This window comes from Falco naumanni, chromosome 11, assembly GCF_017639655.2.
Source record: "Falco naumanni isolate bFalNau1 chromosome 11, bFalNau1.pat, whole genome shotgun sequence".
Classification (NCBI taxonomy): Eukaryota; Metazoa; Chordata; class Aves; order Falconiformes; family Falconidae; genus Falco; species Falco naumanni.
The window spans coordinates 35,153,237-35,167,499 of NC_054064.1; the positions used below are offsets into that span (position 1 = coordinate 35,153,237).

General features: G+C 38.0%; 1 protein-coding gene across 1 annotated transcript in view; it reads left to right on the plus strand.

Annotated features, from left to right (window-relative positions):
- LOC121095715 (serine/threonine-protein kinase TNNI3K) overlaps positions 1–14,263 on the plus strand; it is a 116,484-nt gene that overhangs the window by 36,536 nt on the left and 65,685 nt on the right. The window contains exons 8-9 of the mRNA XM_040610889.1: positions 6,810–6,908; positions 8,576–8,714. Of these exons, the coding sequence (XP_040466823.1) occupies positions 6,810–6,908; positions 8,576–8,714 (238 nt within the window). The remainder of the gene's footprint in view (positions 1–6,809; positions 6,909–8,575; positions 8,715–14,263) is intronic.

Sequence of the window (14,263 nt, forward strand, 5' to 3'; positions counted from 1 at the left end):
ACATTTTTGAAATTTTCAGTCAGCTTAGAAACTCCTCTACTACATTAAATAGCTTATTTTGTCCACAATTTCATTAATATTCATGGAATATGGAGTAACTTTTCAACCCTCCCTAAAAATTTAAGATTGAGAAAATAGATATTTTTTTTTGGTCATTATCTGTCACAGCAGTCTCCAAACTAGCCAGCTGCAACAAGGTCTTTTACCATCTCATACCAACATACTCTTGACACCAGTCCCTCTGCTGCCTCCTCCTCGTCTTGTCTCTCCTTATCCAGGACATACTCACTCTCTCTTGCTTCTCTCTTCTTTGGCTGCTCCCTCTTCATTGGCTGCCCAACCCCTTAACAGAACCAGCCACAGCTGCACCTTGTCTACATCAGCCAACCCCCTGCCCCTGAAGCCAGCCCACAGCTGTATGTTATCAATATTAATTAACCCAGCTTCATTGCTCTACAATTGCCCTAATTCCAATAAGATAAATAATTATTTATACTATTAAATAAATAAAAAGCAGAGATATACACACCAATTTATGCAATATAGTCTTTTACTATAGAAGAGGACTGACAGTATTTAAGAGAAAGACAGAAAGAACTGGGGAGAAATAAATGCTTTGTTCCTCATTTCCCTGAAGAGTCAGTCTTTGGCTTTGGGTCTATCACCACAGTTGAAACCACTGGAGTGATCAGTTCTCTAAAATGAGGATACTGAAGGCTATCGGCGTCAATGGGCTCTTCCAACTCATTTGAGCCAGTGTGGTTTATAAGTGTGTCACGTGCTCTACGACTTAGTGCTGTATTTTACATCACAAACACTATGCTGTTTGCTTATTTTTATCAGCGGAAATTGCAGGTTTTAATGGGAAGGATGAAAAAGTAATAAAGAATTATAAAATAAGCTGATGACCGTTATTAGAAACATCACCAAATAAGTTTAAAAAATCTCTCATTAGGTCTGCTATTTTGAAAACATTATATGTTTCCAGCCCAGAGAGGTCATTGCTAAATAAATAATGCGTGTGCCTCAGACATGTATGTCTTGTCTAGTATTACCCCACTGGAAAACCATTGCCTATTTCACTCTGTAAATTAAAGTTGTTATTATGAGATTGCAACATCTACAGATGTGTGAACTGGACTGAGGGTTGCAGGCAGGATGAACCAGGGCTACTTAATTTTTGCAATCTGCAAACCTGAGAATCTGAAGTATGAGTGTGTTTGTAGCAAGGACCTGTTGGAGAAAAGGGAGTTAGTCCCATCTTACAGAATTTCTACATTAATAAATCCCTTTTCCTTTACAAGTCATATGTTACATCAGCATGTTTGTTGCCTCCTGTCTTCACTGGAATTTTACTAGTAATAAGAGTATGTTCAAAGGACTCAAGAAGCCTTAAAAAATTAAATTTATGTGAGTCTATTTAAATGGTTCACAAAATCCCCATTTTCTTCTTTCATTCCATGCATTTTATGCTAGCCCTCATCTTCCCAGCCCTTTGTTTTATCTGACACCAATTTTTCAGACCTTTTCAGAATCATTCTAGAACCAGGAATGCAGGAATTGTATTCACATGACATGAGTATACATAACTACACAAACTGCAGGGTAATGGGGAATCAAAGATCCTCTGAATTTACCTCTGTCTGAGGATCTGACCAGTGACAAAGAGGAATGAAACCCATGAGTTTTGAATTCAATAGCTATTTTTAATAGCAACCAACAAACTGTCCAGATTGAATGAAGCAAAGGAAGCCTTTCATAGCCCACAACAAGTGGGAGCACGAGGTGTCTGACCAACACAAATGAAAAAGCACTGAGTTGTGGCTCAGTAAAGGAGCTTACATTAACCTGATGATGCTAAGTTGTCTGAAAACATGACAAATTTTGACAACAGTTTTCTTCAGCTGTGCGCCCTCCCCAAGAATGTCCTGTGCAGCAAATTTATGCGACCCATTTTTAAGCTGGAAGAACTCAAAGTAAATGCAACATTTAAAAACTATGGTATTGTTAAATTTACAGCAATCTCTTTGCCCAGGACAGTTACCTTTTAGTAATATTGCACAAAACTTTATAAATATTCAGTGTCTGGCATCTACCAATACTGGCAAAATATTTTTTAAAATCCCATTTTTTGGCTACCCTGTTGCAAAAACAATCCTAGGGAAAGCATTATATTTCAAGACATCAGTACCTGCGTCTTTCATTAATGATTTATCTGTGACCTGTGTTTCATCTGACTGGAAAAGCTAAGATAAAAGAACATGCAAAAGCTTATTGCTGGTCTGATGTCTGTCCTCGTGTTACAGAAGGGCGCGTATTAAATATTTCAATAGACTTTTTCCTAAGACAGACAATTAATTGTACATTCATCAGCAAGTTGTATTTAAAACATTCAGAATCCCCTTTAGCAGTTTCTTAATTCAGTCTGATAGAATTTCTTCTAAAATTCTTAAAGATACACAGAGAGTTAAGAGTTGTAATAATTTAATGAAAAGACACTTTGCAGGACATGACATATCTAGATTTGCTAAATTGGAGGGAATTAGGCAGACGCTTAACACTAATCATATTTTTATTTTAATAGCTTAATTAATAAAGGAACTCTGAAAATAATGATAGATTCCTTAGATATTTTAGTGTAGGGCTGTACAGAGGCTAGCACTGGTGCAAAGGCCTTAACTGTTGTAGTTGTCTTCTCATTTAAATTTTACCTGCTAAAAAGCCAGTAATCATTGATCTTATTTTCTTAAAGGATTTCTTATCCCTTGCCCTTGTCCCAAAGACAAAGTCCTTAAGTGTAGTCTGTCTTACATTTTATTTTGTTGACTCCTTTTAACCTTCAGAGTAGCTTAATTAATTGTCTTTGAAGTGAACATAATTGACTTGAATGTTCAAAAAGCTTCCAAATAAACATTTCATAAGAGAATTTTAAAAAACAAATACAAAGAGCATTGTTCAAAGTGTTCGAAGTAATGTTTTGAATGAAAAATGGGTTATGCGAGGGAAAGGGGAGTGGTTGTTCCCTTATTCTCCTGCCCGTGCAACTGTGAACCTATCCCAGGAAGCTGCCAGCCGCCTCTGTGGCCAGGCCACCCAGCTGGCTTATATCCAGCCTGCTGTCGAGCGGGGTCCCGAGGTTCTTTCCAGCAGAGCTGTCTGCAGCCTGTGTTGTTGCAGTGGAGGCATCTGTGTTTGTCTTTGCTGAACTCTGTATGGGCCATGTTGGCCCATTCCTCCAGCCTGCGTGGGTCCCTCTGGACAGCAGCCCCACCCTCAAGTGTACCGAGAACATAATTTGATGTCCTCTGCTAATGCAGTGAGAGTGCACTCTGTCGCTGCCTCCAGGACCATTGCTAAAGGTATGAAAAAGAACAGGTCCCAGCATAGACCCCTGTAGCACTCAGTGCTGGCCTTGAGGCAGAGCACAACGTTTTAACTGCTACCCTCTAAGCCACATCATCTAACCGCTTTTTCACCCACCTGTTTTCCACCCATCCAGACCATAAAATCTCAGCTTTGCCACAAGAATATTTGGGAGACAGTGTCAAAGACATTCTGAAGTCAAATTAAATGGCCTCTGCTGTTTCCCCTCACCCAAAAATCCAGTCATTCTATCACAGAGGACAATCAGTTGGTCAGGCAAGACTAACTCCTGGTAAATCCCAGCTGACTGTACCCAGTTGCACTGAGGCATTGAGAAATGCTTTCTCTGCAGCTTCAAAACTTCCCCTAGGTTACGAGCTGTGTCTTTAGTCATAGCTTGTCTCCTGAGGATGAAAATCTTTTTGGTCTTTCTATAAGAATTTAAAGATGTTTTTGCATCAGAAATTTTTCCCTTACTTTCTGAAGTAATTTTATCCTTACACATCACTCCAGCATACCCACCAGGCGTACTTATAACGCCTGTGACAACTTTCAGTGTTTTCTAAGATTCCTTTCTTCTTCCTTAGAAAGATAGCTTGCCTGTGAAACTATGAAGATTGTCTCTGTACCCCCGTCATCATTCACAGTGGAGTTTACTTAATACAGCTCAGAAAATTATTTTTATCAGATCATAAAGTAGCTAGCATGGTTGCCATTTCTACAGCCTGGAAAAATGTGTCAAAATCCATCTAGTTCTATGTTTATCACCAGAAATGGATCCACATTGCTCAACACAGTTTTTTCATCTTGAAGATCCACCTTGAAGCTTTTAGATTAATCTAAATTTTGAATCCCAGCTTCCAAAGAGGTTAAGGACAATCAGAGTTGTGGTCACATCCCTAAATGTGTTATATAGCCTCACAGTTGCTTGTCCAAATTAAAACCAAACTGATGCAAAGAAGTTTCAACCATGTTCTTGTAAAAGCTACAAGTCCAAACATCTCTCTTCAGAGCCAACAATAACAACTTCAGTCTTACAGTATTTTCCTGAAAAATGTCTAAGATGAATCACTCGAAAGCCACCAAGCCATTAAATCACAGACTAACTGACTCTGTGTTCCCCACCTCTCGTCCATCAAGTTACTAGTATACTGAAAATTGTCCGGACATGGGATGCACAACAGAGGGAGTCAGTTGTATTAACCAACCAGTAACTGAGCATGTTCTTTATTCACTACCTGAACACATTAGCACTCAGCTAGTAAGTGCATGTTGTAAGGCTGTGACTGAGCTGTTCTTCAGCTGATGTGGGAGTAGCAGCTTCTCTAAAGATCTCAGGGAAGCTTTCAGAATTATTTTTTTTTTTTGTATGGAGTCAGACTTTTTTGAGATCCATAGCAAAAGGGTGCACAGCAAAAGGATGTCAACACACATGACATTTAGCAAGGGAAATTCTGATTATATATCAAGGGAGCAAGGGGATCACAGTAAGAGTGGTGCAGCACTGAAGGCTTTCTAGAGAGGATGCAGAACCTCCATCCTTGGAAATCATCAAAATTAACTGGACAAGGCCCTGAGCAACCTGACCTTTGAAATTAGTCCTTGCTTTGATCAAGAAGGTGACTAGACACGTCCAGAGGACCCTTCTTTTTCACTGTGAGGGTGTTCAAACACTGGAACAGGTTTCCAGGGAGGCTGTGGAGCCTCCATCCTTAGAAATGGGACAATATTCAAAACCTGACTGGACATGGCCCCAAGAGACCTGCTCTAGGAGACACTGTTTTGTGTAGGGGCATTGGACTGGGCATCTCCAGAGCTCCCTTCCAACCTCAAAGGTTATGTGACTGTATTATCCGCAGAGTCTGGCTATGGCTGCTTGGGATGCTGTTCTTCCCCAGGATTGCCTTTATTCAGGAGTCCTCTCACTCCTGCTAGCTCCTACCTTCCCTACCTATCCCAGGATACTTCTAGGTTCTGGAAAATAATATCGGGCACAGATGGCCAGCATTCCCCATCATTTGTACTCAGAGAGGTGCTGAAGAATGCTGTCATAGGAACACAGCAATGCTCACCTCCTCCAGCCTATCTTCAATAGCAGGGCTTAGTCCTTGCAACACATGGGTGCCTCCTATAATGTGCTGGACTTGTTGAAGCCTTTGGGTTCTGAAGAGACAGAGTTAGCCCTGCAGTGCAGCTTCCAGGGGAGGCTTACAGGTGATACCATGATGAAATGGTTAAAAATGATGGGACATTTTTGCATATGTCAGGGAATGGACCTTACACAGAAAACTTACTGAGGCAGTCACATGGAAAAAAAATATTGCAATTTAAATTGTGTGAAGAAATAATCCCTGTACGCTAATGTTGCTTGGTAACAGGTTTTCATTCTCTGAGTACTTGAGAATCACATGGATTAAAATGACTGGCCCCCTTCTTACATGTGTGGAATGATTTGGTGGTCTCAGCTTAGTTAGCATTTGACAGAAATGTGCATCATCGCAGCTAGCATTAATTGGCATCATCAGTGGAAGTCTCAATGGGGAACTGCAGGTACAAATAGCATAGCACAGAAGCTGACCATTTCACCTTCTTTGTCATTTCTTACAGCTGCCAGGGAGATGTTTCCCAGTTGCTCACTGTACTGTGGGTGATTCATGGTCCAGCATCTTTCATCATCATTAGACTCAAAAATTAACATCCATCAAAATGATATGTAGAACTACTCAAATAACCTATGGTACAAGCCCTTTAGTGTGCCTAAAGACTCCCTTGTGCTTCAAAAAAATTAGCAGCCCTTAGACTTCAATATATAATCCAAAGTGGTTTTATTCAGACTTCTATTTTGACAGTTACTCAGAAAGCCAATGTCTGATAATTCATGGCTGTCCAGGAAAACATTGGCCCTCTGAAAGACCAAAAAAGTGGAAATTTGAAAGAAAACACTTTGAGTTATTTATTGAAGCCAAAGGTCTATTATCTTCTAAAATACAAAGAAACCTTTACACACTGAGGGAATTATGCTTGAGGATTTACCTTTGCACATTTACATTTAAAAGGATCTTTCATTTTGGTGCGGTTTTTTACTTCTAAAAACTCTGGTATATTTACTGCTCTTTGTTCATAATGTTTAAAAGAAAATTAAAGGTTATTCTGAGAAAATCCAGCCAGAGATTTCCATGCGTTTTAGTTCACAAATCAGTCTTTTTACTGCCAAACAGATTTTCAGGGTTATTTATAAAGCATCAGTGACATTCAGTGTTCGGTTAAAGTACTGTAAGTTAATGACTTTTATGTGTTGTACACAGTCCTTCACCTTTAGAGCTTGCTTGTTCGGGGCTTTTTGCTGTTTTTTAAACCAGTGATGTAAGGTTTCAAAATCTTGTTTTACTAGCAGACCACATATATATAGTGCTTCTAACTTGGATTTTCTGATTGTTTCCTTCTAGGCTGTTGATATTCTTTTGCAGCATGGAGCTTATGTGAATGTCCAGGATGCTATTTTTTTCACCCCATTGCATATTGCTGCATATTATGGCCATGAACAGGTAACTAAATGGAGGGATTTCACAAAGCTGATAAGCAGAACACCAAGGCAACTACAGGTTCAGTGTTAGATATTTTTGCTTTACATTCCAGAGGAACTTACCATGAAAAGGGTATACGTACTGAAGTTACAGTTCTAAGTCAATCTCTGGTTGCTTTAAGAGTCTGAATATCAACAGGAAATTTCTACACTTTAATCCTCTGTGCTAGACCCCAGCAAAAACTGATGTCTTGCTTTCTAGACCTCTTGAAACAAGTGATTATCTAGCTAGCTTTGATGACCTATAAACAGACTTGGACCCAGACACATGTTTCACTTGATGTTTATTCATCCTACATTTCAGAGATTGCATAAGGAACATGAGTATACTTCCTTATACCTCTCCAAGGAAGTGAACATCATTCCCGAGTAATAATTAAATGTCAGTTCTATTGGTTTTCCTTGGAATTCACAAACTAAATTGTGGCCACTCTTAAGTTAATGGAAAAAATTATCATTTAGGGAGCAGGATTTTCCATGAGATACTGTGCACTTGACAAATGCAACTGTGCTTGCTTCATTCACACAGATCACAAACTTATTGAAACATAAGAGTGGTCAAGCACTAGAATAGGCTGCCCAGGGAGTGGTGGAGTCACCATCCCTGGAGGTGTTTAAAAAACATGTAGATATGGTGCTTGGGGACATGGTTTAGTGATGGACTTGGCAGTCCTGGGTTAACTTGGTCATCCTGAACTTGATGATCTTAAAGGTCTTTTCCAACATAAATGATGCTATGATTCTGTGATCTGAAGTTCTGACCAAAGCTGTCATTGAACCTCTCAATTATCTTTCTTTTACTAAATTATAATTGACATGTGGTTAATCTAGCAGTCCTGAATAGCCATTTTATGTGACATGTAATACTGGGTCTATTTAGGCTTATGCAAATAATTCATTATACCTTTCTTTGGCTAAAAGCGTGTATTCTGGGATATTTTCATGTTTCAAGGGATGACCTCTAGGTAGAGTGTACTTTTCACTCCAGTGACATGTTACTTTGAGTGCATTAAGGAGTTGTAGGAAAAGCTTTTGAAAAAATGGAGTCCAGATGCATAGATAATTGAAAGTGCTCTACATCTGTAGCTGAGCGACAGCAAGGATTTGAACTGTGGATGTGGTCTTGAGATGCTTGTTTGCATACTTATGCACCTCATCATCCAGTAAGAAAATCCTTGCATGTTGGGCTAGAGAATAGTTTGCTTATTGCCATAAGCCACTTCTGAATAAGTAGTCATAGTCTTGTGAAATTATGCTAAAAGCTCGTATGGTTCTTTTGTGGTAAGAGACTGATCTGTTTGAATCGGAGACACTGAAACTAAGGCTCTGGCATTTGTGGACTTTGAGGGCATTTGCTTTATTATGTTGACTGGTCAATTAAACAAATACATGTGTCTAGCCTTTTACCATCAATAACATTTTAGAGAATGAATGAGCACTTGCTTTTGAGAATTTTGATATTTTTATAGATATGTAACTTAAAAATCAGTTTTCTATTGAATCTCTTCTCCCTGTTTTAACTTCAAAGAGATGCTCACATACAGTATTACCTAACACAATATTCTATCTGATTTTGTCAAAAGATTTATTTTCCTGTGATATTTTAATTAGCCTTAATGAAATACTTAGGTAACCCACCTCTTACTGAAATTCGGAGCTGATGTGAATGCAAGTGGTGAAGTTGGAGACAGACCTCTCCATTTGGCTTCTGCCAAAGGCTTTCTCAACATTACAAAGCTCTTGATGGAAGAGGGAAGCAAAGCTGATGGTAAGAAAAGTTATTTTAAAGAAATTTACTTTAACATTGTATTTTATAGACAGTCAGGTGTTAAATCTTGAGTTTACCTTCCTAACACGTACTCTGTGCGTTTGTGTATCATCTTTTGGCAACCGAAACAACAAAAAAAGCAGTTGGAGAGTTTTCTTCAGTTAAGTATGCTTGGTTTGTCCTCTCACGTGCATTCTGTTTCCATTGATAAGTTAGAGGTGAAAAACAGCAGCAGAAAATGAAATTAAAATTAATATACAGAAGTAGCTTACTTTTGAGGCATTGATCCAATAAGGAAACATGTGGCTGTGTGGTATGTATCAACTTAAATGCATAGTGAACTCCTAATGAATGAAAATTACACAGCAAGGAATTTAAAATAATTCAGATGAGAAATTGAAATGGTTCACAAACAATTCCACAGAAAATGGAACCTTTTTAGCACATGCTTTACTATGCTTAACAAGCATGAGGCTTCTTCCTTGTTCAGTATGCTCAGTCATGCCAAAGGCAGCAGCATTAACATACCCCTGTTCCTACTCTGCTAATGGCACAAAGACTGTGTTTCTCCCCAATTTCCTCTTCTTTGCTAGATTTTAACAGTGTAAATTTACCACATTCTCTGTGAGTCTTGCCTACAGTACACACATCCTACTCTCACAGTAAAAAAAAGTGTGGAGGGAAACAGAATGATGAGTGATGATGAGATTTTAAAGTATTTTTTCAATAGTGCACTCTTGATGTTTCGGTCTCAATGTGTGCGCATTGAGCTGATATAATAAAGAGGAGGAAAAGAAAAGACGTTCACTCACCATAACAAGGCAGTGGGAAGTTTGCTATCAGTTAGCTAGTTTATTCCAAAAGGAAGGGAATCTGGAACACCGTTTCAAATTCTTTCTTTACAAACAGAATCTTCAGCATTGGTAAAAGGTGACGGGAAGTGGGAAGTCTTTCACTCATGAAGTAGCATACTTTGAAACTCTATGTGCATACAAGAGTGGAGGAACATCTCTTATATTCCTAGGAATTAAAGTAATTGGTGAAACAACGTGAAGAAATTTTGGTAGTAATCTGTGCAGACCAGTAATTGGTGTCATAAACTTGAACTATTTATTTTAACATAACCTGACTGACTCGTTGATCAGCTCTGAGGCCATGGGAACTGAAGAGAAACAGTGACCACTGAATCAGACTGAAAAGGTCAGAATACTGCTGAAATATAGCAACATCTGCAGTCTAACAATAGCCAAAGTACTTGTTAAACTCAACCACAATATATAAGAAAAAGATATTAAAGAAATGTACTAGCCATGTATATATTATCACAAATGTTATTATTTTACCTATGCATATATATAAACCCAATTGTAGAGGAATGAAGCTGGGTTAGTTAACATTGATAATATATAGCTGTGGGCTGTCTTGGGGTTGGCTGATAAAGTGCAGCTGTGGCTGGTTCTGTTAAGTGGTTGGGCAGCCAATAAAGAGAGAGGAGGGAGTAGAAGGCGAGTGTGCCTTTGGTGGGGAGAGACTAGGAGAAGGTAGCAGAGGGACTGGCACGAAGAGTATGAAGGAACAACTTAAACAGTAGATGGATCTGTGAGGTCTTGCGGGGGATTGGTGGCTGTGCTGGGGCAAGGTGTGTTAACTACTTGGTGAAGTTAACTTGGTAGGTGATGGTAAAAGACCTTGTTGCAGCTGGCTAGCTTGGAGAGTGCTGTGACAACCAGTATGTTACATGTACTGTCAGCTCTCCAGGTGCTAATCTGGTAATTTTTTTTAATGTAAATAACTGTAGAGGACTTAAGTAAATTCTCTGTATTTTCAGAAATTGCATAAGACCTGTCAAGCACATTTCTTGAGGTACTGATCAGATTCCTTTAAGCTCCAAATTCATTTTGAGATCATTAATGTATCTCAAAGACCAGCATGCCATTACTAGCTGCTATCACTTAAAGCACCTTAACTATCTTGAGATTTTTACAAACTGATTTAGCATGGAATTTCTCATTTCTATTTTTAACAGCTTCTACTTCCTTCTTTCTTTTTTTTTACACCTTCCAAAACCCTAGAGACTTTTTTTTTTTTTACATTACTGAGTCAGTATGATTGGTACCAACTTGCATTACTTATTCTGTCAGGAAATTCGGTTTTATATTTTAGAATATTCAAATGGTAGAATGTAGCAATAATTGGGATACAAAGTTTCACTTCATAAGTTTTGATTCATTCTTGTAATCTGGTAGATTTTTTCTCCTAGGGTAATTGTAATAAACAAAATGAAAAGAATTATTCTTTTAAAGTTAGTAAAGTAGAAAAGGGAGATCATTAAAATGAGAAACCATCAAGATTCCTACATACCCATTCTCTTTCCTCATTTCATTGCACTGAACTGTTTTGTCTCCTCCTTGCTTTTCTTGTAGCTTCACTATACTCACGTCCATGCCCAACTTTTCTCTATATAGTTTCTAAGAACAGATATTCAGCAACACGTGTTAGATCCAGATGACTTGCTTGTTTTAGCAGTTGCCTGTTTATGGTCTTGACCCTGAGAGGTGTGTTGTCTAGCTGCTGAGCCCTTTAGGTAACCAGAAGGGTACATGTTTGGGTCTCAAGAGGGCTGACTTCTGAACCAAAGTCCAAGTCAAGTATTTATTTGTTGTTTCTCAGTCTCACCTGCCATGTATGTGAAGGAAGAGAAGCTTGAATACTGAAAACAGAGCTGTGATTTTCACCTGTTGTGCTGTCAGCTGGCCTGATTGTATGGCCACGCTTCTGGTGGTGTCCCGACACCCCACCAGAAAAAGGAATGGGTGAATGAAAGGCTGGTTGTCTTTTCTAAGAAGTAAGGGTAATCTAGAATTATCAGTACATTCCACTTTTTTTTTTTCTATTGTTCCAGTTCTTTGAAATCAGGAAGGGCCTGGAAATAACTGCTTCTCAAATCCATGAATGTAGAAGTAGGACCTCTAATGTGAATGTTTGCATGCCTTCAAAAACTGTTCCTTTCCAAAGGAAAGAAAAAAACTACATGTAAAAAACTGTTTTATAGCCTGATGGGGTAGCTAAGAAATGGAATATCTACAGATTTGAAGAACTAGTTGGTGGCCAGGAAGCAAGCATTTCCTTTGCTTCACATAAGCTAAATGCTATTTTTTATTCTTCACACTGGTGGTTTCTTTCAGGAACCATGTGATATAAAATATATTTTTTGGTTTTATAATTCCTATGGACTTCTAATAAAATTTGTCTGTTTTCAGTACTACTGAGCTGCCTAGAGTTGCAGTTCCTCTTTTTTGAAGTATCTTTGAAAACTGCTGCCACCTGTGCCAAATACAATCAATTGTAAATTTAAAACCAGAGTTTGTTATTAAAAATCCAGGCATGTTCAGTCATGCTTCTCTGAATATTAAAGTGTTATCACTCATTGGGACTTGGACAATTTCCATTATTTTTATAAAACAGACTTGCACTGTCTTCTTATCATCCTTTTATTTACTGTAATGGTTTCACCTGTTACTTTTGACCTACATAATGGCTCAGTCTGAAGACTAATTTCTACAGTACTCCATTTTGTTCCAGACAAGAACTTAGCATTTGCTCATTTTTACTGTTTACTTGTAAGGCACCCTCAATTTTTAGTCTCTGACTACCATGACAATTGTACTATCTATCCTCAATTTAATAGAAAAATATTTTTAAATCTAAATTTGAAGAACTCTCCTGTACTTTTTTTTTTAGTAATTTCTGAGTCAATATGATGTACTTTTTTGCTATAACTCTATTCTAAAGTGGTTTGCACTGATATTATTTTCTTTTGGCTCTCAACTTCTCCTTTTTAAGACAATATTCCAGTTTACCGGTCATAATTCATTTTGAAATAAAAAAGCTATCAATTAAAACAAAAAACACCATCCAGAGTTGTTTTAGTTATATATCCTTCCAGAGCCAAAGGAAATGGCTTGCAAGTATTTGACATAATTTCCAACTGCATGAACAAATGAGAAGGTACGTTGTTTTCCCTTGTTCCACCTTAGACCTTGTGTTGTAGAAGCTCATGGTCCTGAGACCCCTGATGACCTTTAGGCCATTCTGAGGGTATATATTCTAAAATGCTGACATTTATTATTATAAAACTTTGACATTTATTTCCCTCTTATTTATTGTACTTTAGAATTAATGTGTCTGGTACTGCATCATAATAAAAATAAAGGATACCATGTCACATGAATCTATAAAGTGGATTATCATTTTAGAATAGAGAAATAAAACAGTTTTCTTTACTCCTTTTAATATAAGATTGCTAGGAAGGTTAGTGGGAGCAGTTAATGACATTTGTGAGCCGCAAACTTAATGTAAGTTACATGGATTCCTTTTTTTTCCCTTTTTTTTTTTTTTTGTTTGTTTGGCCTGAAACAGAATTCACCTCTGGAAACATCTGTCAGTAGACATCAGTGATGTTATAAAACAAGATTATTTTAAAGGACTGTCCATTTCTGTGAGCATTCAGCATTACTTCAGAAAGGTTTTTAAATGGATTTATTTTAATTTTCATTGTATTTTATACTCAGAGAAAATCAAGAGAAGACAGAACCTCAGAATGTGTTTGGTTTACCTTTTCTCTCAGGGAGGTTCAGTTATAGGAAAGAATTGTTCCTGCAAGACATTTGTCAAAGCTGGGCTTAAAAGCCTGTGTGGTACAAGTCTGGACACCTCTAATGGACAGATTATTCCTTAGTAATCTATTAATTTCTTGTAAATGGTCTCAAAGATCTCATGCTAGACTGAATTGAGAACTAAAAATTGCACAAAGTAGACTGAATTTGTCAGTTCTATCAATTGTGATATCAACCAGTTATGGTTGTTCTATCTCTAAACATAGAAAAAATATGCTAAGAATCACAGAAATACATGCTGTCTTTTAAAACTGAATAAAGACCCTTTTTGGATAATTAAACCAGTATTTGTATGTCTCTGTACCAATGGAGAACTCTGCCCAGAGCCTTGTCCAGTCTCTTCTTTGCTTCCTACTAGATAAAGAGTAAGCCACAGAAAGTATATTCATATCCATTTCAGGTATGCTTAAGAAGGTTCCCAGGTGCTGGAATGCAATTGCTGGCCCTGTTCAACAGGCAGAAGACTCCCCAGTATGGTTGTGTTCCAGAATAAATGGCAGTGTCAAACGATTCGTGCCTGTGGGTCAAAGATCTTCCAGGGATGGCTCCCCAGTAGACAGGTTGCATGCAACTGCCCTTAAAATAGTTCGCTGTATTGGTAGATACCAGCAGTTCTGTGATACTTGGCCTCAATGCCAGGAAGGTTCCCAGTCGTGCTTACGTCAGTGCACATGCAGCCATAGTCTCGCACTGTTCACTTGGTAATAGCAGTTCTCAAGAATTGTTGGGTTTATGTTGTTCTATTACAGAATCATTTTTTAATAGACATTCATGGTAAAAAGTGTGTAGTATCAATGTTTGCTATACTAAAACACCAGCAGTCAAAATTAGATGGTTTCAGAAATGGGGATCTGCATTTTTCCATGCATTTGG